The 25,408-nt window shown below is 31.9% G+C and overlaps 1 protein-coding gene across 4 annotated transcripts in view; it reads right to left on the bottom strand.

Annotated features, from left to right (window-relative positions):
- The window catches only part of LOC130443081 (bumetanide-sensitive sodium-(potassium)-chloride cotransporter), a 36,728-nt gene extending 11,665 nt beyond the window's left edge, over positions 1-25,063 (bottom strand). The window contains exons 1-9 of one of the 4 annotated variants that reach the window (XM_056777542.1): positions 24,880-25,063; positions 20,024-20,274; positions 18,578-18,692; positions 11,575-11,734; positions 7,726-7,821; positions 6,745-6,998; positions 4,405-4,519; positions 3,153-3,292; positions 1,314-1,508 (exon numbers count right to left, since the gene is read on the bottom strand). In XM_056777542.1, coding sequence (XP_056633520.1) covers positions 1,314-1,508; positions 3,153-3,292; positions 4,405-4,519; positions 6,745-6,998; positions 7,726-7,821; positions 11,575-11,734; positions 18,578-18,692; positions 20,024-20,268 — 1,320 coding nt within the window. In that variant the 5' untranslated portion in view covers positions 20,269-20,274; positions 24,880-25,063. Of the gene's footprint in view, positions 1-1,313; positions 1,509-3,152; positions 3,293-4,404; positions 4,520-6,744; positions 6,999-7,725; positions 7,822-11,574; positions 11,735-12,655; positions 12,835-18,577; positions 18,693-20,023; positions 20,275-20,561; positions 20,885-24,879 lie in introns of those variants that run through there. The other 3 variants (XM_056777543.1, XM_056777541.1, XM_056777544.1) reach the window with 3 other exon arrangements.
- Positions 25,064-25,408: the final 345 nt, after the last annotated feature.

Here is a 25,408-nt window from a genome sequence, read left to right as displayed (position 1 = left end):
AAGTAAGGTCTAAAACCTGGTACTTAAAACTTTCAGATTCCTCTAAAATCATCTGCTAACTTCTATCACCTTCTCCGTCTCTTTTATCGTGCGCTATTTTGATAGCCAATCGGAGACATTGTTTCTTATTTTCTTTAGAACAGTTTTATAATATTTTATGGCTGCGAAGTTATAAAGTCATGCAAGAAATTTCAAGGGAAAGAAAAATAACCCCCAGTTTAATAACCTTCCCTTCTGATTAGTTCCTCGAGTGTGTGATTGAACATCATGGACAAGAGCTCCAACTACTTGCCGCACCAATTCATTCCCAAATCTATCCTATCCACTTATTCGCTCCCATCGCGGCTCCCGGCATTAGGATCATAATTCCCTTTAGGAACTAAACAATACGACAATTGACATATTCGATCTTTTTATCAACCGCTGATTGATTCCCTGAAACTTTTGTCGCTATTCTAATTTCCAGAACTGTCTTTGTGATATAAAGTCTTACTTATCTGGGATCGTCATCAATTTTGTTCTCCATTGAACTTATCATCAACATAAGTTGGAGGGACTTCACCCAAACACTATATCAAGTTGAATTGTCAACTTGAATCAAGTAGCAATACCGACTAATAAATCTTGCACAGTGACATCCAATACTTTGAAATAATCTCATTATGTATTATTATCCCTCTTTCAGATTACTTGTGTGCTCCACTATTAAAAATTCACTTGATTTCTTGCAGAATATTCTTGCTTCTTTTTTCAAAAAACACCATATGTGACACGAATTCGTAAATTCGAAAATAAACTTTTTAAATGAAATTTTGACATTTTTTTGAATTTATTCGTCAATTTCTATCAACTTCTGTCCCTCCTGTCATACGAGGATCTAGAATATTATCGTGAGATTTCTAGAAGTGTTCCAGAACATTCAATAGCTGCATAGTTATGTAAGCAAATGTCAAATTATAATAAACCTCCAATAAAATCCTTCCTAGCCACGTTACAATTTTAGAATTTGCTTTGAAATATGGCAATAATATTTTCTCTAGAGATTTGTAAAGTCTCTTTTCAATCTACCTGTCCAAACAAGCATTCATACATCTTCGTCCCATTGTAACTTTCTATTTGTAAACGTCAACTTTGGACGGGCGGAGTAGTGCTCTCAGATTTTCACTTCTAATAATAAATAGTGTAATAAAATGAAATATTTCATCGTGGCAGCAACGTTGCGATCGTTGTGAAGAGTTAAATGGAGACTATTGTGAAGGTGGATGATAAGGATTTTTATTGAAATTGTACTGGACGTTTGTTTTTAGACTCACTTGAAAATCATTTTGAAGTCCATATGTACAATTTCCAGGTAAGCAAACAGGCCAACTTCCATTTACATAATCCGTTACATTACCGCTAGCATCTCGAAGTACCGTACAACCAGCGACAATTGACATCAAAATGTAGGTGGAAGATGTGACAAGTATAGCCAGTAATGTTCCCTTAGGTATCGAGCTTTGAGGATCCTAAAAATTCGTTCAATAAAATTTACAACTACAAAAACAATTAAACTTTCAAAGTTATGTGTATAGACACAGGTGTTGAGATATGAGGTGTGTTAAAAAATAATGTATAAGAATTTTTATAGCAGTAATTATTTCAATATTAGTATTATTTCAATTGTTAAACCTTTATATGATAATAGTCAATTCCAAGGAACACATTCGCTCAACAATGTGCGAAAAAAGAGATCTAAAACGAGCTTTTTCAATAACGATGCAACGAATTTCTTTTAATTTACAAAATTTTTGGTCTCTTAAAGTCTTTTTATTTGCTCACATCCATCTTTTTCACCAAATTTTCAGCACAATGTGACTTCTGACTCAAAAATAAACTAAATATTCTTAAAGGAAACGTTTTGTCAATGAATAGCCTATAATACAGCAGATGAAAGCCTTCCAGTCTCGAATCCAACGTTGTGAGAAAAGAACACGAAGCTTGAACGATCTGCGATCTGAGTGTTTTTCTCCTAAAGAGGTTGGAGACTTTTAGGGAGATTTCTTCAAAAATATTATAGCTTCTGATTGATTGTAAATTCAGATGATTATTTACATCTAAAAAAACTTCTCTTTAAAAGCAGAGGATAATATTCATAGGCAAAAAAGAGCACGTTCCTGATGAGTGAATAACAAAAACATATTCCTACAATAAGAAATAATAAGTAGGGAAATCAAAAGAAAAATATACATGACTGAGGCAACTGAAGCGAAAATTCTCGTAAGTAAAAGAATTGCCGGCTACTAATGTGCATTTTTGTAACAAACCAATTAGCTGATATGTATTGATTTGTACCATATATCTGTAGTAGTTCGCAGGACATAATAAATTACATCCACAGAATTTCAAACATACCTAGACCTTTATTAGGAAATAATTGATACAGTAAGAAGTCATAAAAGACAAAAACTCAGTCGATCACATATACAAGGGCCGTTTTTTTTTCAACCTCCAATCGCTCCGTGCAGACGCCTTTGTTGACATTCAAGAGTCAGTCGGCGTTGTGCTACAGCCACGTAAACTTGTCCGCTATTATTGATGCTGCCGCCAAGTGTGAATTGCGAAGCCTCTACAGGCTGAAGGATAAAGTGCTTCAGAAATCCATCGGAGAATGAGTTGTGTGTGTGGGGAAAACTTCAAGAGTGATGGTGCGTGAATCGTGTCGAAAGTTTAAAAATGGCCGTAATGATGTGCATGATGAAGGGAGCCAATGACGCATATCTGTCGTTTCAAATGACCTGGTTCAACGAGTTGACAGAATGGGCAAAGAAAACTGCAGATTCACCATTACTGCTTTGCCTACGGAATTTCCAGAAATTTTAAGGACTGTTTTGTACTCTACTTGAATTCATTGATGGCGACTTTTTTTGAAGAGGGTATTGAAAAGCTTGACCCTCGTACTTCTATTTCGAGCAGATTTAATAATGCTGGTAGCGATACCCCTGGTTATGGTAACAGTGAGTGAGCAAGTCTTATCATGAGGGCAGGGAAAGCCCAAAATCACAGATTGCAATATAGATGTAATGGAATGATCTGATTCTTCATATATTTATCTTAAAGTAGTTTAGTTGTTTTCGATATCTACAAAATATTATAAAATTTTATTATATTACCTTAAGATCTCCGGAAATATTAGCTCCTGCTAATATTCCAGTAGCAGCCGGGAAAAATATAGCGAAGACACTAAAAAAGTTTTGACTCATTCCCTCAGACCATCTGTAGTCAGAAAAAAGATTATTGTAGCCTAATGTTGCTAAAAACGAGGAAATAATTTGAATAAACCCAATATTAATTGTATTAAACTATATTTTAAATTTCTTGTATAGATCAACCTTTGCTAAATATTTTGTTTCGAGAGACAATATAAAAAAGAATCTTTTCTGTGATTAAGGCATTATTACAAGAAATCCAAAATCAAAGACCGTAATGACTAATTCTATATCCCAAAGACCGGCACATAAAAGAAGCAGTATTTTTGTATTCAATATATGTAGTCTGATTCGTCACCGACCCATTTGTAAATCAAAACAATTATTTATCATCACACCACATTGTAACATACACAGACAGCAGCAGTAGAAGCCCAAATTAGAAAGTCACAAAGTGGTGTCGCGAGTTGTAGACAGTCGTGTACAAAAAACATGTAGGCAGAGCACCCACAACCACTAACACACATGAAACAGGTCCATGATTTTTTGACAGACAAATTAGATACTGTCCTTTCATACCATGTGGTATATAATATACTTACTGCAGAACTAAACATGGAAAAATTTAACATTAGTTACAATGAGTTATGGATCACGTATAAACCAAAATTCAGAGCAGCACACCACCGTCAGAAGATAAGGTTATACTCAAGGTGTAATTACCTACAAAAAGGAGCAACATGGAGAAGTGCAAATTATGTGAATTCAGTTCTAAAATTACGTGACGCGAGATACGAGAACCGTCGGAGGAAGTTGCGCGAAGGTAATGTCTTGAATCAGGATAACGCATCAAGTTACAGATCCATCCTATGTAACAGTTGCAATAGCTCAGGAAGACTCCGAATTAATTGAGAATCCGTCATATTTTCCAGATTTGGCGCTCAGCAACTAATGTTTCAAAAGAATATTTGTGTGATAAACTAATGAAATCATAAGTGCAGTCAATCAGTATTTGAACAATCTTTCTATGAAGGAGCATTTGAAACGTTAGATCATCGATAGGAAAAATAGGAAAACCTCAATGGATAATATTATATTGAAATTATATTTTTTTTGTGTAAATGGTTAAATTAAAATATTCCCAATAATCAGATTTTTGTTTAAATGACACTAAATACGTTCAAGTAGACTATATAGCGAAACAAATATACTTTACCATTAAAACCCAAGAAGCCTTTTGCTTTGCTTTCTAAACTTTGAGGACCAATTATACTACCAATGAAATAATCCAGTAGAGCAATAATTAACACTACAAGAAGTGCAAACTGTGCCTGAAATGAAACATATTATTTTTCTTAATTAAAAAATCGAATAGAGTACTTGCATGGTTTGAAAAAAATAGTTTTGGTTAGTTTATATACAACTTAAATTATATTTTTTTTAATTCTTTGATCAATATTTATAGAGGGAAAAATTATTAAAAATTCAAAAATTTTGTAGTTTAAACATTTCAGTAAGGCCGCCATATTCCGTGACGTCAAAGGTCCAAAATAAACACTGATGAAAAGTAAATACTACAGTTATTCTCTCGATTATTCTAAAATAAAATCGTTATTATTAAACTTTGATTAATCTGAAAAATGGTATACACGTGATTATGTAAGAACTTAAATTATAAAAGGTTTATTCATTTTATTCTTATATATAGAAAAATGTTTTGTTTATACGTAACTAATAAATAAAAACCGTATTATAACAGTACACGGTATGTTGCCGGCAATGATAAGTTCGTGATCACCAAGTAGATAACTGAAAATGTTTTTATTAAACCTCTGATGTCACAACTGAAAACCGATGAGAACCATTTTCTTATGTAGTTAAACAATTGAAATTTTTGCGATTTTCAATTAAATATTTTTATATCATTTTTTCACTCCCAATAAAATATTTTACTTTCTGACATCATTTCATATCAAGAACTTATAAAATTAATAATTAGAAAATGCAAGTGTACCATATTGTCTACTATATCATATGGACAGAGCCAATCGTATGTATGGAATCAAAGACTAGTTTACACGTTTCATGTTCTCCAGCTGAAAGTTGTTAATCATTGTTTGCTTAGTACTTGTTTAACTTAGTATGAATAACAAAATAATTGAAATTATAGTTTTGTGACATTGCTTCAAAAACTCACAAATACCAGTGTAATAACAATATTCGCCTTCTCTGTTTCTGAACTTTATTATCTGGTGTTAATTCACATCTCAGTTTTGTAAGAGGAATCCAAGAAATTTTGCTTTAAATATTGATAAACTTCTTATGAGGTCATTGAATTAACCTTGATTAATTAATTGTGGAGTATTTTCTTGAAAAGATAATTCGTTCAAATTACTAGAATTAGGTGTAACTTCTACATCACATTCATTGTTATCTTCAAACATGGATCCAACATAAAATGGCCAGTCTTCATTTTTTGGCAAGTCGTTTAATTCACTTTCCAGTAACTATCGAAAGATACAATTAGAAAAAGACTATTATTGAGGATGTAGCTGTACTCAACGGTTATTAGAGAATCGCAAATAGGTTGATTAACCGTCATAGCTTTGAGAAATCTTTATGTAAAACCACATTTTTCCAAAATCAAAATGAAAACAAGAAAAGTTTACTCTGGTACCTTTGAATCCTATTTATACAAAGGGATTGGAAGGAATTTTTAGTGTGTTAGTTTCAGTTTCTTAAGACGATAACTTGGTTATTGAAACGCGCATCAGACAGTGTAATTGTGTGTGTGTTGGTTTAGTAGTAGAGGAAACAATGTGTTCACTATGAATATTACCAACGGTTCCAAAAATTCCTACTTAGTTGGAATTACCGAGACCAATTAGATATAGAAGATCTTTCAAATGTAAAATTGACTTGTGTTAGATTGCCCCTATAATCGTGGTGAACCAAATAGAAGGTTCATGAATTACATGTAGTACCAACATTTTATCTTGTTTTACAATAGGAAGAATCAAAATAATGAAGATTTGCGCTTAACAATCTATAATGGATCTTCTTTTCTTCGAAAATATAAATTGTCCGTAAGCATAGAAAAGATGATCAGAATTTTGTACTTCCCACCCGACATTTTAATTAAATTTGAAATGATAATTGAAGAATATTAAGCTTAATTCATAATGTAAGGTAGTTGAAGATTTGGTTGTGGTAGAGTATTTTTAGGTTAAAGTAAGGTAGGTTGATATTTTTATTAACATTTGATTCGGGATATATCAAAAAGTCACATTGGGTAAACTACTTAACTGATTAATAGAAAGTGAATTATCGAACTAAAGGTAAAAACACTAAAAGTAGCGGTATATTTTGATTAAAGAATTATTATTATGAAAGTATTTTTTATGTAGTGGCACAAACAGTATAAATTATATTCATGGGAAGGGTTCATAGAGTTTATTGAATTTTTAAATGAAATTGAATAGTGAGGATTCTACGAGATTTCTATATAACATGAGATACCATATAATAATTCATTTCTAATATTCTACGATATTACCTTAGCTTCCCATTCCATTCCGAAGACCACAATTGTTGTCAAAATTATAATAGTAATGCTACCGATGATTCTGATATCGTTTATACCACCATCAACAACTTTCATTTGGTAAACGTCGAGTAGGTCTTGCAATGATTCACAAAAACCAACAACGTACATTGCACATGCAACTGCATTTGCCAGTGAAAAAATCAAACCAATAGAACCACCAAATTCTGGACCTAAGCTCCGAGATATCATGTAGTATGTTCCTCCTGTAATAAATAGTATGTAAAAATTATGAATTACATCAGATCATTTGATGAAGCGTTTATGGAAACTGATCACTTTTTGATCTTGGAGACACTAAATCCAGAAATAAATTATAATAAGAACGATATGAGATTGAGAATCTTAAAATAAGAAAAAACTAAAGGATGTTCCGGAGAAAAATTATAAAAATGAAAATGACAACAAAAGAAAAAATAATATTAGATGGAGAAATGAAAATATTAACTAATTATGGAATTGAGAACAACATAATTGAGTAAAATTCATAAAAGCATCCAGACTGGGATTGTATAGACACATTTACAGAAGAAAAATAACAAAATGGGAGCAAGTAGACAGAGCAAGGGAGGAAGGTCAAGATAGATTCAAAGAGTATGGATATTAAGGAACCGAAGAAGAAAGCAAAAGACAGACTGTTGTAGAGAAACATAGTAGAAAAAATTAACTCGCATTGTAAAATTTATATAAACAAGAAAATATCGCAATGGAATGACCTCCATTATAAATGGGTCAATAAAACACCTAACAATTGGATAGGGATGCTCTTGAATGAGGTTTGTACCGCGGACGATTGTATGCGGTCTCGTGAATAAGTTATTAAGACGGGAAATGAAAATGGATAGTTTAAATAATTTGATTAAACGATAGCAGCTGCATTATTCTCAGCCTTTGACTATTTGGTAGTTGCAGTGAAAACTATTACCCACTTACCTCCTTTTATATCCCCGTTTGTACAAATGGCAGACATTGATAATGAAGTTATAGAAGTGACTACCGTGGTCGTTAGAATCAATAAAATGGATTGTCCTGAAAAGAATGCGTAAATTTATATCTAATAAAACAAAGATGTAGAGTATTTTCTTAAATCTTCTTGACCAAAGAGATGAAAAATTATTTTTTTCATTGTTCTAATAATTCCATTTACATAGGATACGATGAATTTAAAAATATTGAAAGATAAAATACGTCAAATACCAAAATTTCACTATAGATGACACAATGATTCTTGATAAATGACCATAATACTAGAAATTATAACCACAATAATGGTAATCGTACGAGGGTGGTCTGACAAGTTTCCGACCTAACAATTTTTTCCATAATTGTTTTTATTTTTCAACACAATCTCTTTTCAAGTTTATTCACTTTTTATAGTGATGCTCTAATTTTTGAACTCTTTCAAATAATAGTTGCCGTCTTTTTTTTCAAAATAGGCGATTACATATGCTATGACGTCCTGGTCGGATGAAAATATTTCTACTGCAAGTAAAAATTTAAGGTTATGAAACAGGAAAGCGCTTTTTAATGAAGACAATGCAGCTCCTCCAACCCCGTCTACTTTCACTAATGAATTATATGCAATATACCGACGAACTTAATCGCCTCTTACTCACAGATTCCCTTAGCTCAATCCAAACTGTTCAAAAAATTCACACCACAAATTCCTTGGCAATCAAAACCAATCAGCAACTGCAATACATAAAAGATACCAACAAAAAAATTGCATTTGGTTGGATTCCCTCACATACTGGAATAAAAGGAAAATATCAGGTCGCCAAGGAAGCTGTAAATAGTGATAGTGGGGAGTGCATGAACTTTTTAACTAGTGCTGGTATTAAATAAACCCTAAAACGTAAAGTGCTCAATGAATGGGAGAACAAATGGTCAACGTTCACATACAAGCTTCATGAAGTGAAAGACTCCGTGAAACCATGGTCAATACTACTGAAAAATCGCAAACGTCTAGGTCATACGCGACTGATCTATACCATGAACAATATATGAAATTATAGGACCTAAATACAATATTACTAATCTCAAAAATTACCTCATAGATCTCGATCATACACTTAATTTAACAAATATCTGTAGATAAAATACCAACATTTAACTTGTACTGTTAAAAAAAGTGAATCACTAATAACCAGTATATGGTTGATGTGAATTTTTTAATAAAAATAATGTACCTTTTTCCACTTCGGTATTTGCCATGAAAATTCACGAATTGCCCTTCTAACTGGTTAAGCACTCACCGCATTTACCAGATCTGGCTCTCAGTGATTTTTTCCTTTGTCCTTTTTATATCATCTTAAAGTTTGTGAAAGACAATTATTATTTTTAAGCGTTAAGTGTATATACTTAAAAGGAGTACTCGTATAGACTAATGATTTTGGTTTGATGGTTACAAGAACAATTGTTTTGTTTCTTTGTTAGGTCGGAAACTTCCAGGTAACTCTCTTAATAATAACACTGTGTAAATTATATACAATGGCACAATTTCAAATAATCTAGAAGATGATGTCGAAAGATTTTTGTTACAGGCGACCATTTTATAATAAATAATATATATACAAGATGTCTAAGAAACTTTGTAGGTATTCACATGTTCAAATTTTTAATTTTATTGCCATATGGAAAAGGGTTATAAATCTTGTGTATGAGTAAAGATATAGGTAAAATATGAGAATCACTTTTCCATTTTGGCTTCCTTATTGTTCTAGTTTTTTTATGTAAAGAGGAAGCACAAAAGCCCCATTACACTCGAGTAGTTTGGGTGATGTCTGCCGTATGGAGACCATGTGTATATTGAACTTGTGTATGTTGTAGTTGTTCTGACATAATAATTTCCTATTTAAAATTAGGCAACTTTAACCCAACTTCAAGTTATTATTCGTTTTCGTTATGATTTATTGTACACTGACCGCTTCTAAAGGGAACCAACGTCATAGGTAAATGATTCTAAGTGTCCCTTAGACACTCGAAGTTCCATTAACGTGTCAAGTTACTTACTTTGATTTTATATTGATCTGACTCTAGCGACCACAAATATAACTATTTATAACTTTTGTGTACAATAGAATTTTGGTCTTGGAAGCGGTTTGTAAACAGATACGAGGTTCTTAAAAGTTGACATTCGTCGAATTATTGAAACCAAGTTTAATTAATTAATTATTACTTGCATAATAAACAGTTTTTTAGAAAGTAGTTTTAAAACAAAGAATATTGTCGACCATCATAGCACAAAGATACATTACAATAGTAGTGAGATCAATCTATTTCTAATAAAAATAGTACCTTATATATAGTTATTCTCGTCAATTTAAATCCGTAGCCACTACAACTATCGAGTTGTTATTGCTATTTTAACTACGACCACTGATGAAATGTATTTATTTTTAGAAATATTGGATTTTTATTTTGTTGAAGCTCCTTCTTTCCGCGTGCATGAAAAGCTATTGTGCAATAAAAAATTATGGAGACAGTTAACCTGTCTACATATCAAAATACGCTCAGTGCGTGAAATTCACCCACTCGGGACCAATATTCGTTCAAAACAAAAGTGTGGTGCGGAATGTATAAAAATCAAATAATTGGACATTTTTTTTATCCGAGAAACCTTGAATGCTGATCGTTATTTGTGCTTTTTAAACGATAAATTAAATGATTTTCTTGACAACCTTCCCTTACTTGAACGTCAGCAGATATGGTTCCAGCAGGATGGTGCTCCATGTCCCAGCAGATTAGATGTACGTCGATACATTGAAAATATTTTCAATGGAAGGGTTTTTCATCGTTTTTCGGAAATTCCTTGGCCTCTGCATGTAACCCTACTCGATTTTTCCTTGAGGGGTTACTTAAAGCAAAAAGTTTACCTTCAAAGCCATTTAGAGAGAATAATTGCAGAAGCGATTTGTAATATAACTCCCCAAATGGTTAATGAAAATTTTGTGATAGAACTGTTTCATGTATAAACAGAAATGGAGAATATGTGGAGGCATTAGTAAATTGAAGATAGTGATTATTCATTAGTATTTATTGTAACAAAGTAAATTATGTATACAATCTTCATTTAAATGCATCGTTAGAATGTTACAAACTAGTGATTAAGCAACAAGGTTATCAGTGTTGGATAAAAATTAAGAGATAATTGTTTTGTAATTTGGAATTGTTTAATCAAATTTATAATTAATAAATGCAATGCATTAATGTGCAAACTTAAATTTCCATCATAATCGCAGAGAAAATGTAGAAAAAAATATTGTTTTAATGTAAATAAACAATGTTGAATATTTAGAAGCTATTTTTAATTCTAAACATCTTTTCTTTATAACAATTTTCGATATTGTCAAAAAGAAAGGTACTTTACTCTAGAGCAAAAATCACATTTTTTGACATACCTCGTATACGACTGAAAAAATTAAACATCTGATGATTGAATTATAGGTTTTGGACCATGCAGAACTTTTTATAAAGAATAACTTTTTTTCGTAAAATTAATAACAAAAAAGTTGCCCATATGAGGCCAACTTACGTGGACACACTGTATACTCGCAACTCATAGGGGCCTTTTGGGCCACTGTTAATTTAGATAGGATGTATAAATATCATTTTTTCACACCTAACCATACATAAGAAGGAAGGGACAGAGGCACTGCATAACTCTTTTCGAACTGCATGTCGTCTTACGTACTTCCTAATCAAACTATGTTTACTTCATATTGCAGATTTTTCTAAGAATTAAATAAATCGACCTTCCTTGTTTCTATATGTTAAACTCACCTATTCCAGCTTGTCCCACTACCCAGGTTAGTCGAAGAAATAATATAACACCCCATATATTCAATAGACATCTTATGAAAACACCCTGTATCCAGCCAAATTTGAATTGTCCCTTACTTTCTACTAATTTTCCATTTGTTGTACTTGTCCGTTGATTAATCTGAAAAATTAAATACAAACGCATTTATTTTTTGTTTGCGGAAGTTATTGGGGTATGTTGTGTAGGTAGGTAAGAGTATAGGGAAGATTTTGAGGATAAGTCAAGCTTAATTCCAAATTTTCAGGTGAATCGATGCGTGTTCATGGACATCGGAGGTAATATCTCATTTTTACCTTGGTAGTCTGGACTAATAGTAATAATATAAATATTTGAACGTTATTCTTTAGGTCACTTATTAGTCAATAATTTTGCATTCTTATCTGGCCACCCAGTAGAGTTAAATACATTCAACAATAAATTTGTATACAATATTAAGAATTTGGAAGTAATACCACGCAAATTATTGGGAACGGCATCTAGAGAACAATCATCAATTAACAGTATGACCTATTAATTGGATGAGTAGCTCATTGATGCGATTAATCATTCTAATAATTTCGGTTGTCATGGTAGGTTTAAAGGTTAACAAAGTCTCGTTTTTTTTAAGTATTAATCATCGTGAATAACATGCTCTATTTTTAAAATCACAGAAATTCCTGAATCAGTCACCTATTTACTTCCTTTAGTTGTTCAAAGTGTGGTACCTAAGCTGCAACATTGTAATATGAGGAGATGAATAATAATAAAATAGATATATAAAACTTAAAACCACTTCAAGCGCACCTTTTGTACAAAATTAGAAATAAATCGACTCTTTCATTTTGATGATATTGTAATTTAACGGTAATGTTATTGATGACATTACTGTCCTTTCTACTACGAGATTTCGAATGGCGTTGCGGGTTGAGGACTCAAAATAAAACTGTAAAAGAGTTTTTTAAAATGCCAACGTTTCAATCTTTTATTTGATCTTTATCAAGATTAAAAGTATATAGTAGATTAAAACTTAAACGTTGATGAAGATAAAATTATTGTACCTACCGGTCACAAGTTTACCTGCGTTTGCACTTAATCATTTTTCTATCACAAATAGAATACGACAAAGTTCTAGAACAAAAAGAAACACAAGAAATAAATAAAGAGACTTTCCTAGAAATTATTTGGAAAGTCCATCGAATTTTTAAAATTCCATAGTAGCTTAGGGAACCATTTTGCGAACTATTTCGTAACAATATGATCGAGTCTGAGGTTCGTTAATTGGGACGTACATCAAAAGGTTTTGCCCACCCCACCCCATAATCCATATCAAAATAATACACTTTAACACCGATACAGTTTTGCATAGGCCAAACTAATTGATCCTGATCGTGAGATAAATACGCACTAGTCTAAACATTATGGTATATCTAGAAAGTCAAAATAAATAATAAATTATAATAATATAATATAATAAAATAAAAATAATGATTTTTATTAAAACAATAATGTTCGTCGTTAAAAGTTGGCAAAAAAAAAGTTGGATAATTGGCAATACAAAAAATTATATTATAAAAATAAATAAGTATTTTTTTAAATAAAAACAATAATCATTTCTCTATTTTTGAAATTGTTATTTATTTTTACAAGGTGTGCTTTGGTGGCCATTAGAATTGCAGAGTATCATTGCCTAACCTAACCTAACCTCATTATAACGACACATTATAATGAGAAGATTTTTTACTTTCACTTTGTAAAATTTCTATCAAAAATTTTTTCCTCCATTGTGTTTGATCTGCTTGTCGACTTAACGTAGGTTCATCCATTTTGAAAAAGAAGAAATTTTTCTAATGTTAACTTTCTATTTCAAATTGAGGTCTTTAACTAAATATGTTATGCAGCACGGCTGGCAACTACACGCAAAATGCGTTTGAAACGACAAATCTAGCTACCGCATGTACAAGTTCCGACATGTTTGCTCAATTAATTTCGACTTTATTTATATCAAGATCAATTAGTTTGGCCTAGGCAAAACTAGTTTATCCTTAAATCCGGTTTGGCCGGTAAAATATACAAATTTATTGTGAACTGTAATGAACTGTACTGGGTGGCAAAATACAAATGCAAAGTCCTGCATCCAGGGCCGGATTAAGCTAGGGGCTTGGGGGGGCTATAGCCCCGGGCCCCAGGTCCAAGAGGGCCCTATCATTTGGAAATCATTCTGTATTTTTTGATGTGTTGATACCACAAATCTAACGTATTGATATTATTTTGTGAATTTTTCCGGGTTTTCGAAATCCTTAAGGGGGCCCCGTCATTATTTTAGCCCCGGGCCTTATAAATCGTAATCCGGCCCTGCCTGCATTTCGGCAGATTATTGACTTGGAGACAAAATTTTACTTTTAAAGTGACCTAAAGAATAACATTCAAATTGAATTAGATTCAGTTTCAACTGATTCCTAAATTCCTCATCACGAGCTTTTTTTCCATACCATTCATGGTACGATGCTGAATAGTGAGACGATCAACTCTGTTCTGCTAGAGATGGAGTATTTTATAACATTTTATCAAAAAATATAGTTCTACGAGTATATACATTTATTTCACTTGATGAACAGTCCCGATAGTGGACTGCAAAGGATGAACCTGCTTCGAAGAACGGTATCTTCAGTCGAAAAAATGATAGCGATCCCTTTTAAAAGATAGTCATCATGAAAAAGGTAAAACAATAATAGGAAAGTGTTAGACATAATTTCTTGATAAGATAAAGGCAGAAATTGCAAAATTTGAAGGGAAAAGCTTTTTTCTATTAAAACAACGTACCCACTACGACTTCGGTGATTGTCGTGGTTAAAATTCACGAATTGCGCTTCGAATTGGTTGACCACCCACCGTATTTACCAGATCTGGCCATCAGTGACTTTTTTCTGTGTCCAAACTTCAAATTGCAGGAGAGTTGTTTATTAGAAGATGACGTTAAAACATACGTAAAAGGCTATTTAAAAAGGTTACAGCATCGCTGTCTTGTTTCTTTGTTAAGTCGGATACCGTTCAAACAACCTTAGTACTTTCTTACAATTATATAGATTTGGTTGTATAGCACGATATTTTTTTTTTTTTTAAAGTTATTACTGTTTTCCTTTGTTCTATAATTGCTTCACAAAAATGAAGATTTACAGCACCTTGTTTTCAAACATGCTTAAATGTTTCTGTTTAACCTACATGAACTACGGTTCACACAAAAATATCTTTATTCTTCTCTCTTTTATTATTAAGGTCTTTTTAGCGTCATGATTTACATATACAGTGTGTTCATGAAGTAACGTAACTAATATTTCAATTTCTATTAAGGTTTACAAAGCAATGACTCAGGTTATTTGCATAAGTTACTCCTAAATAACTCACTAAAATATGTTTTTAAACAGTAGACATTAGCCTTAACATGGCCCCACAAGAAATGGTCCAAAGGCGTTAAATCACACGATCTAGGTGTCCAATTGACTGGCCCCAAACGTGAGATGGACTGTTCATCGAAGGTGGCTCTCAATTTGGCCATTGTTTCGCGCGCCGTGTGGCATGTGACACTGTCTTGTTGAAACCACATCCAATTCTTCGATTTTGGGCAAAAAAAATCGTTAATAATCACACGGTAACGCTCGCCATTCACAGTAACGTTCCGGCCATCGTCTCTTTTGAAGAAGTACGGCCCGATGATGCCACCAGCCCATAATCCACATCAAACAGTGATTTTTTCGAGATGCATTGGTAGCTCTTGTAATGCTTCTGACTGGTCTTCACTTCAGTTGCGGCAATTTTGCTTGTTGACGTATCTATTCGACCAGAAATGAGCTTCGTCGCTGAACACAATTTTTCGATAAAAAAGTGGATATCTCTCCAACTTTGCCAGCGCCCATTCATCAAATGTTAGACATTGTGAGAGATGGTGTGGCTTTAATTCTTGCACCAACCTTATCTTAAAGGTTTTACACCCAAATCCTTTTCGCAAAATTTTCCATCTAGTGGCGTAACAGAGACCCAATTGCTGCAAACAGCGGCGAATCGACATTTGACGGTCATCAGTAACACTGGCGGATACAGCCGCAATATTTTCTTCAGTCCTCACCGTACATTTGCGTCTTAGTGGTTTAATGTCCAATAGTGTAAACTGGGTTCGGAATTTAGTCACAAGATTCCGAATAGTTCCCTCAGTAGGCCGACCAAACTGCCAATAAATTTCGGAGAAGTGCGCGATGCACTCTCTTAATCGTTCGTTTGTAAGTCGATTAATATTAAATTATAGACCAAACTGAACAAGTTTGATGATCTGTCAGAAAACAGTGTTGCCAAAAAGATACCACCAAAAAAATCACTCGTTATATGTTTCATTATAAATATAATCGTCAAAACCACATAATTCTACATTTAATAGTTCCAAAGTCGCAGTCGTTTAAAATTGAAATTAATAAAAAATTATTTATTTCACTAAAGTAGTAGGTGTTCTGTCATTAATTGTGATTGAATACCATAAATTATTTCTCATAGTTATTAGTAAAATGTGTTTATTGTAAGTAAGTACTTTTTACATCTATTACTATTATTAATATACAGAAAAAGAATAATGATTCTTATGATCAGTGATTGTATAAAGAATTTATGAGAAGATAGATTTATTTGATATTACATATTCAAGTCGCAACCAAATTTCCAGAACTTTTTGAAGAAGTGGATTCAACTAAAAATTACCCTAAAACTGACCTATCAAAAACCGTAATTAATTATAGAAAATTTTTGATATTATACAAAATTTGATAGAAAACCCTTATGCATCCATTCAGAATATTACATGGCAGCATGATGGTTTTGTGGGATCTTAATAAAAAGAAAAGTTTCAACCTCAAAAAAGTAATGTAAGAATTATTATAAGATAAACATGACAACAGAATGGAATTTTGTCAAACCAAACGCGAAACGAGATGAAGATACAGGATACAGAACAAAAACGCATTCAAAAGTTATTGTTTGGTACCACTTTAATTAGAACATCCTTTGTAGAAGGCAATTTGAATGAAATAAAGTATTTAAATTCGTTTAGAGATCAAATATTTACTGCAATAAGAAATGCAATTGGTAACAATTCTAATGACATTTGTTTTCAGTAAGATGATGCATCACCATACTTTACAGTTGCTATTCTAAATAATTGAATACACAATAGAGTGTCCACCAAGATATTTCGATTTATCGCCTATAGATTATTTTTTCTAGCGATATCTAAAATCCTTTTTATACAATACACAATCTAATAATCAAGGTGAACTTATAAGTAGAATACTGAGAGTAATGATGTACGATGTATACTTCTAATCGATTCATATAGATGGCTTGTAAAAAATTTTCATCCGACATTTGTGGAATTAACAGAAATCGAAATATTACGATGTTGCGTTACTTGGTGATCATCTTCTACATTTGAGAGGTATAATACTAGGTTGGTCCTAGAAGTACCTGGTCCAAGAAAGAAGAAACAAAAATTTTGGAAAAAGATATATCTATTTTTTGACGTTATTTCTATTAGCTCCTACACTACAGTTTTCTCAGCAGTGTTCATTAAGTTCGATACCCTTTTGATAATAAGAATAGTTAATAATCTGAGGGGACTAAATCTAGCAAATAGGGTGCATGAAGTAGCAATTCAAACTTTAATTCATTAATTTTGACCACTGGAATAATGGGTCTGTGAGCGGGTGCATTGTCTTTATGAAATAATACTTTCTTCTTATCCAAAAGCGGCTGATTTGCTTGTTTTCTTCGCTTAAACGTTGCAATAAGTTCACGTAATATTCGTTGTTGATACTTTTTCCTTTTTCAAGATAGTGAATGAAAATTATCCCTCGCACATCCCCAAAAACCTTGCTACCAGATGGAACAGTCTTTGCCTTCTTCGCTGTTTTTTTTCCAAACTTGTCAAACAACAAATAAAAATTGCAATAGAGTAATATATAGAAAAATCAAGATTACTTTAAAAATTAAAACGCAAAAGATCCTATTTCATAAAGATTTGTCAGCCTTCATTTTAATATAAAAATGTTGTAAACATATTTTAATGAATTTTGATGATTCATTCCTGTAATAAATTTTAGTTGATTCAATTGTTGAAATTAATCACATTCATTCAGTACTTGTAAAATTAAAAATTGTATTTTTGTTTTTGTGAATAAAGATTTTTAAAAATAGTTTTTCGTAAGAAATACACTAAGCTATAGAGCTATAGAGGATTTTTTTATATATTACAAGATATGTTTCAGGAGAAACAATGAATAAATGAATTGTGATTAAGTTTGGAAATAAATAAGACATTATAATGTTGTCTTTCCTACAATATTAATCTAACCAAGAAAAAAAAAGATCAAATTTGCTTTGACAATAACAATTGTCAATGTTTCCAATTAAATTATATTAATCATCACTGGTCCAGTTTTCGACTTCACAACCTGTTGAATTTAAAATACTGTTCAAAACATCTAATGAAATTGATCATTCTATGTTATTTGAAGTTTTGAGTATTCCATTTTGAAAATTTCAAAGTATTTAATGCTGTTAGATTGAAACACTGAGTTTCTATTCACTATTCTAAAATATTATCAAAAAGATATATGGAAGACATCAATTGAAGTACCACCATTGCCTGAGTCATTGTAATAAATCTATGTCACCAATATTATTTATGTTATTTGGATTTTTTTTTCATTTCGATTATTAAAAATGTGTTATTACGCACTTGAAACATACTCAGATGATTGTGTCAACTATTAGGTACGTTTTTTATTTCCCTTGTTCCAGCAAAGTGAATAGAGCCTTGAAATGTAAATTTGCATTGCCTTTACATTATATTGGAGAATTTTAATGAATTTAAAAGACAGAAACGGATTAAACTATATCATTGTGGCTACTAATTGATACTTCATTAATTATCAAATCATTATTTACCTTATTAGTAAGAGTGGCGTCTCGAAGTTCATCTAATGTTGGTCTATTAGTCGCCTGAACTGACATTATATTTCTGTAATTATCCAATCTAGGTAAAGCTTCCCTTGTCAATTGTCTGAAATTAGATACCATCTTGATAATTTTTAAATTTAAAAAATATATTTATACAATAAACAAAAAAAGCTTTGTGGAGTGCTTCTTAAAGAAGGCTCAGTCCCCATTTTCTTACTCCTTCAGCTTGTTTACTAGACCCTTCAATTTCTGTCAAGCTAAAGTGATTTTTCCAATTTCTCACCCTCATTCTTTCCACTTCCATTCAACCATTTCCACCTCGGTCTACCTCTTCCTCTCCCACATCATCTCCACTCCAATATCATTCTTGTCCCAGCTTCCGTTCCAGCTCTCCATATAAGACCCAGTCATCTTACTCTAGAATTTTCTATATTTAACACATTTCCTTCATCCAGCACTTCTTTTATTGCATATTTGTTCTTTTGTATTTACACATATTTTTTTTATTCTTAGCACAATTTCATCCTCTTTCTTTGTTATACTTTGTTGCATAATTTATAGTGAGCCTTATCTTTGTTTTATATACTCATATATTTCAAAGATTTTTTCTTTAATTTTGCCAAATGCCTGCTGGAAATCTATGAATTCAAATATAACTTCACTATTCTCTTAATTTAAGTTATACTAACTTTTATACTAATAATCATTATTTTTTTTTATTAACCTAAATTTTAGGTTCTTTATTGAATTTTTGTCCACAATATTTGACTAAATCATAATAGCAGATTCTACCAAGCTTTTGTGATTTACAGTAAGATATGTTGATAACTGTTATAGACATAAAAATCAAATTGAAATATATTTGCTCACTCTCAAATATTATGACAATTACAATATGTATCATGTGTCCAAATTAATTGCATATCCTCCAGAGAAAGCCCCTAAGCAGGTAGTGCACTGAGTAAATATTTCAATAACAGATGAAATTATTTTTTTTTAATAATAATATGTTTTCTATATAGTGCATATAGTTGCTTTATAGTAGTGAATTGAGGTATAAAAGCAGAAAAAAATACATGTCTGAACCATGACAGATGTAAATTATGTTATTCAATGAGATTTGTTGAATTCACCGATGATAATTGATGATAATTCATCATCATTACCTCAGACAACAAACATATGTTTATTCAATGAGGTATATTGATTAGACCAATGATAATTGATGATAATGTATCATGATTATCTCAGATAACAGTCATTTCAAATATTCAACTTTCGCTGAGTAAATAACTGTATGTAAATTAACTGCGGTGTTCCAATAAGTTGTTTCTGTTTCCTCTAATGTGATAATTAATTAATTTTAAGAAATTAAACTCTATACAATATACTCTTGGAAAACACAAATATTGTTTCTACATAAACATTTCTTACCTAAAACTTTTGATATAATCACTATTCAGCTTGGTTCTATCTGTACAAGAATGAACATCATCCTCATCATCATTTGAGCTGTTGATTTTAACACGGAGTTCAATTTCCTCGTTTTCTTCTTCATTATTTACTCTGTTAACTTCAAACCGTGTCTGTTTATCTGTTTTTACTGGAATCAATTCAAAGTTATTATCTTTTTCGGTCAAGTCAAGATATATGTCATCCTGACTTGACTTTTTCGACATTGTTACCTAAAAACAGAAATGGCAAAATTAATTTATACTGCAAAACTGTCGATTATAACATTAAGCTGTCAGTTTATTTGTTTGTTGCAACATATACATTGTATCCAAGTTTATATATTGATATTCTTTGGTGTATGTATATAGTGAAGCAATAGATATTTGAAAAAAAATTTAGGAGACATGAATCGAATAAATTTTTTATACAACTGTAAAATACCAATTAAAGCTAAAGACAAGCAAGCTCCATGGTAAAAACTAGGTTATATGAATAAACACATAATTTAATAGTATACCTATTTTGTAAGAGTGGCAAAATTAAACGAGTACGTAACTTACAGCTTGTGTTACGTACTATACTTTATCGACGCCATAACAAAAAGAACTAGTTTTTAAATGCAAATTTTAAGCACTGACATTTAAATAATATGACGTTTCTAATTTACAGTTATTCGATACCTTTCTTTTGATTTCAGCGGCAATAAATTCATTTCGTTCATTTCTGCTTTTAATCTAATTTCGGGCGAAACGCTCATTTCATATTCCTCACATGACGACATATTTATATTCTGATTTTTATCAAGATAATTTATTAATTTACATTAATTAACTGACTGACGTTTCTGTCAAATTTTTACAGAGTTCATGGCATATTCAAATCATGTAATGTGTGTTGCCTAAGCTAAATAAATTATTCGTAATATTTCAATTGCACAACTTCAAGCGTTAACGACAGTCAAAAGAATTACTATTTCAGGAATTGTCTGTCAATCCTCTCCAAATCATTGATCAATAATTAATCGTGTGGTATCAAAATGGTCTGAAGCGCGTCGGTACGCCTGGGTTGACCATTTGGTCTTAATGTTCCTCCGCCATTTCTGCTAAGACATCACATACATTACAGTACAGTTAATACGATGGCCAATTTCGCGATAGATAAACCACGTGAGGTATTTTATTTATAGATAATATTATATATAGAGAGGGCGAGATATGGGAGTTTGTTCGAGTTGACCTGAACTGCTAATAGAGAAAGAAAGAATATCGGTATGCCACTCTCTATTTCTCTCAACTATGCTCTGATTCAATTGCCATAATGTCGAAGCTTCGAGTAGTGGGAACGACAAATGAAGACAAACAACAAGTTTTGATTCAATGGAGAGTAAAGAGAAATGGAGAGTGGTAAACCAACACCCTGCCTCTCTCTTCCAATAGTACAATTCCACATTCATGCTGCTTTCTCTATCTTTAGCATTGCCTCTATGATTTTAGTACTTTTAAGCAAATAGAACAACAACCTAGTACCTACTATTTGGCTTTCGCAAATAGATTAATAAGTCAAGGCAAATAAATTGAAAGAAACCATTTGTTTTTGTAAATATAGTTGCAGATGAACCTCGATATTGATGTCTCCAAATATGGTCATAAAGCCAAGTAATCAAGGTCAAAAAATTATTTCTTTTGGGTGTAACATCTCTAATGTAATTAAGTATATTATCGATGTCGATATCAAAGGGTATTTAATTTGAAAAATGCACAAAATTGGAGCTGTTTCTGATAACTAGTGGAGATTGAAGTTATATGAGAATAAACCCAACCTAACCCTGTGTTTATAATTATTTTAAAAAATTGGAAATTCAACCGTTAAAGTCAAAATTTTTACTACACTAGACATAGAAGATAATTCAAAATAGACCAAATCGGTAGAAAAAGTACCATTAAGAAAATCTTGACGATATACTAGAAGTATTTATTCAATTTACATTAGGTACAACTATCTCAAATACTTCTAATAAATGTATTTGCTTAAAAACAAACAAATAAGTTCATAATTACATCAAAATGTTTGGAATACTACATTTATACATATTTCATTGCAAGAGAATAGTATATTAGTATAAGTGGATAATAAGGTGTCATGAAAATAGAGTTTGTTGTGGACCAGTTATTCATGAATACTCTATTCGTTCTTTTCTTTATTGGTGGGTGAATATACTTTTTAATAATAAAAATTTAAAATCTTTTAAATATTTGGGGGTTAACATCACGAGCAATAGGAACTTGAAACAAAACTTGAAACAAGAAGTCAAAACGCAAACAACGGCAGCATCTAGGATATCAGGATTCCTTCGAACCGTGATATGGAGGAATAAATTTTTAAGTATCCAAAGCAAAACACGGATATATAAAACTTGTGTCAGACCAGTAATGACATACGCCATAGAAACGAGGGCGGAGACTGCAACTACTAAACGGATTCTTAGAACAACCGAGATGAAGACATTACGCTCAATCACAGGGAAAACACTAAGAGACAGAATAAGGAGCAATGAAATCAGAAGAATGTGTGACGTTCCGGATATAGTGAGATGAAGAGCATGGAGAGATCATGTCAATAGAATGAACAACGATCGACTGGCGAAAATCGCAAAGGAAGAGAGACCCAATACAAGTAGACCGCCTGGAAGACCACCAAAGCGCTGGTATGAGAGCTGGTCCTCGGAGTCACAACTTAGGCTGCCTCTTTGAAAACACAAGACACAGTCTTAAAATAAGAAGAAGAAGAAGAAGAAGAAGAAGAAGAATAAAAATGATGCTATCATGAGAAAGACTTATGCACTACTCAGCTTAGAGCCGGTATTATCTTCTATCTTGGATACAAAGTATCCACAAGATTAGGCTCGGTTCACATAATAAACTTGCGCACTGGGTGGCAAGTATTCAATATCACAGCCTTCTGGACGAAGGCGAAGGAGTTTTTTGGTAATCCCAGTTTGGCGATGCTATCGTACAGGATCTTAGACACGACGCCGGTTGCTGACATAATAACTGGGATATTTCCATATTTTCACAGTGCCACATCTGTTTAATCTCAATTGCGGGATCCGCGTAAATGGCCAAATTCTCATGGTGATTGTTGAGAACTTTATGAGTGTTTAGTATAGCTACATCGATAATAGGGACTGAATGGACTCTTCTATTAACTACCACGCTATCAGATCTGTTATTTGTTACTTGTCTATCGGTGATAATGGACCTATCGTAGTAGAGTCTAAAATTTTCGAGCACCTTCTGCGGTTGATACTTGTAATACGGTGTATACGTATTGAGAAGATCGAATTTGTTGGCCAGTTTCTGGTGGATGATGTTATTCCTCTCAATAATTTAGATCCCGGATAGCCATTATGAAGCCTTCGGTCTCAGAAAAGAGATTGCAGCTAGTAAGCTATCTGTTTGAAGCTTCTTTGTCAACATGCGGTTGGTTGAGGGTCTCGGTGTCCAATACCATATTTAAGTCAGATTCTGGCGATGCGAGGTTGAGGGGTGAATAATCCTTATCCGCTTTGGATATAATCCGGTGCAGGGTTGAGCCTTCCGATTAGGTATGAAAGAATTCAATTAGTATTATTATTACAAAAAATAAAAATGAGAACTAATAAATTAAAATAATTAATTATGCGGTATCAGTACACCTTTCGTTGTCAAGGAACTACGAAAAACGAAAATTAATATATATTTGAAAAGAATTTTTGTGACCATAGATTTTACTGGTTGTATTTCCTTTAGAATTATTACTTATACTGTTTTTATACGATCTCTAGTGTGTAAAAGGTCCATTTTTCTAAACTTCTTTCACGGCTACCATTTAAAATTATTTCTAGCCATACAGGATGTCCCAAAAGTATTTATACAAATCAAATATACGATTTTATTATATAGAAACCTCAGTGTTCAATGGTTTTGTTATGAAATTTATATAATCAAGTTATTTTATTCAGACATAGGATTATCGAATGACAAAAATGCAAAATATTTAAAAAAAATTGAATCAATTGATTCCCGTGAAATCATTAGATATTTCACGAATTTTTTGATTGAATGTTATCCAAATCAAGAAATGGGAAATTTTAACTCAATAGGCTCATAAAAATTGTTGAAAATTTGATTAGAAAATTCCATCTAAACAAACAACAACCAGATGCATATTTTGTGTGAGATTGAAAAAAATAAAACAAAAAACACGTGTTTTGAAAATTATAATGACAAGTTCGTGGTTTTATAAGTATCGGTTGATATTTGATGAGTAAATTGAATCATTAACATCTAAATATTGTTGGGAGGTAATTATTTCAACATTCGATCTAGAAATTTAAATGTCAGATTTGAAATATGAAGTCGCATTAATCAGATATATGAAAAAGTATAAAATTGAAAGTAAAATAGTTTACGAAAAATTAAAAATTAAATTATTGCATAAACTAGCTAATAAAAAAGTAGAGTTTCACTATGCTGTTAAATTATTTAATGGGATGTATAAATTTATAAACAAAATATTATTATAAATAAATTAGAATTGTAAATAGCAATAGTATGTACCATCGAATCTGCAGGTTTTTTTATCTCGTTTCTTGTACATTCAGTTTTACGAGTACTTTTATTGACGCTCCCAAGGAAAGTAAAAGTACTTCTACTGACGCTGCAAATACCAACGAGGAGCCGTAATAAAAGATTAAAATTTTTTATCAACCAAAGTGATAAAAATCTCATGTTTAAATGACGTTTAAATAAAAATATATTTTTTACGATTTATCTGGAATTTAATCAAAAACTTACTTAGTTCCTCTGGCTATAAAAAACAGTTACACATTCAAATTATTTCTCTGACAATAAGTAGGCATTATACACGTTTTATTCTAAAAGTTTTTCAGTCGGGTGCCTGTAGATTTCGCACAAAATTAACTCTGGAACGCGACGGCAATGCCTGTCTCACTGAGTAAAGAATAAATTAGAGTTGCTTTTCCGTAGCAGGTGGACGGATTTAGGTGTGCTTTGTATCCCCATCACTAAAGGATCTATTTGTTTTCGGACAATTACGAAACAGTTAATTTTAATTCATTCCTTATTTTTATTATGAAAGTGGGTTCATATTCGCAAATAAATAAGATTATAAAAGAAAACAAAAGTTGATCTTATGAATCTCTAAAGATGTTTGCGTTCATGCACCTCAAATACAAATAACAAATAAAAAGATAGAAAAAAAACACCTATTTCAATAATCATCATAGATAACATTTATGTAAGAAGAACAACCGCGTTTCTTATACTATCAACACCAGAAGCACCCAATCGGCGATAGTAACAC

The sequence above is a fragment of the Diorhabda sublineata genome, chromosome 4 (genome assembly GCF_026230105.1).
Source record: "Diorhabda sublineata isolate icDioSubl1.1 chromosome 4, icDioSubl1.1, whole genome shotgun sequence".
Taxonomy (NCBI): domain Eukaryota; kingdom Metazoa; phylum Arthropoda; class Insecta; order Coleoptera; family Chrysomelidae; genus Diorhabda; species Diorhabda sublineata.
This window is presented reverse-complemented; position numbering and strand designations above follow the sequence as displayed.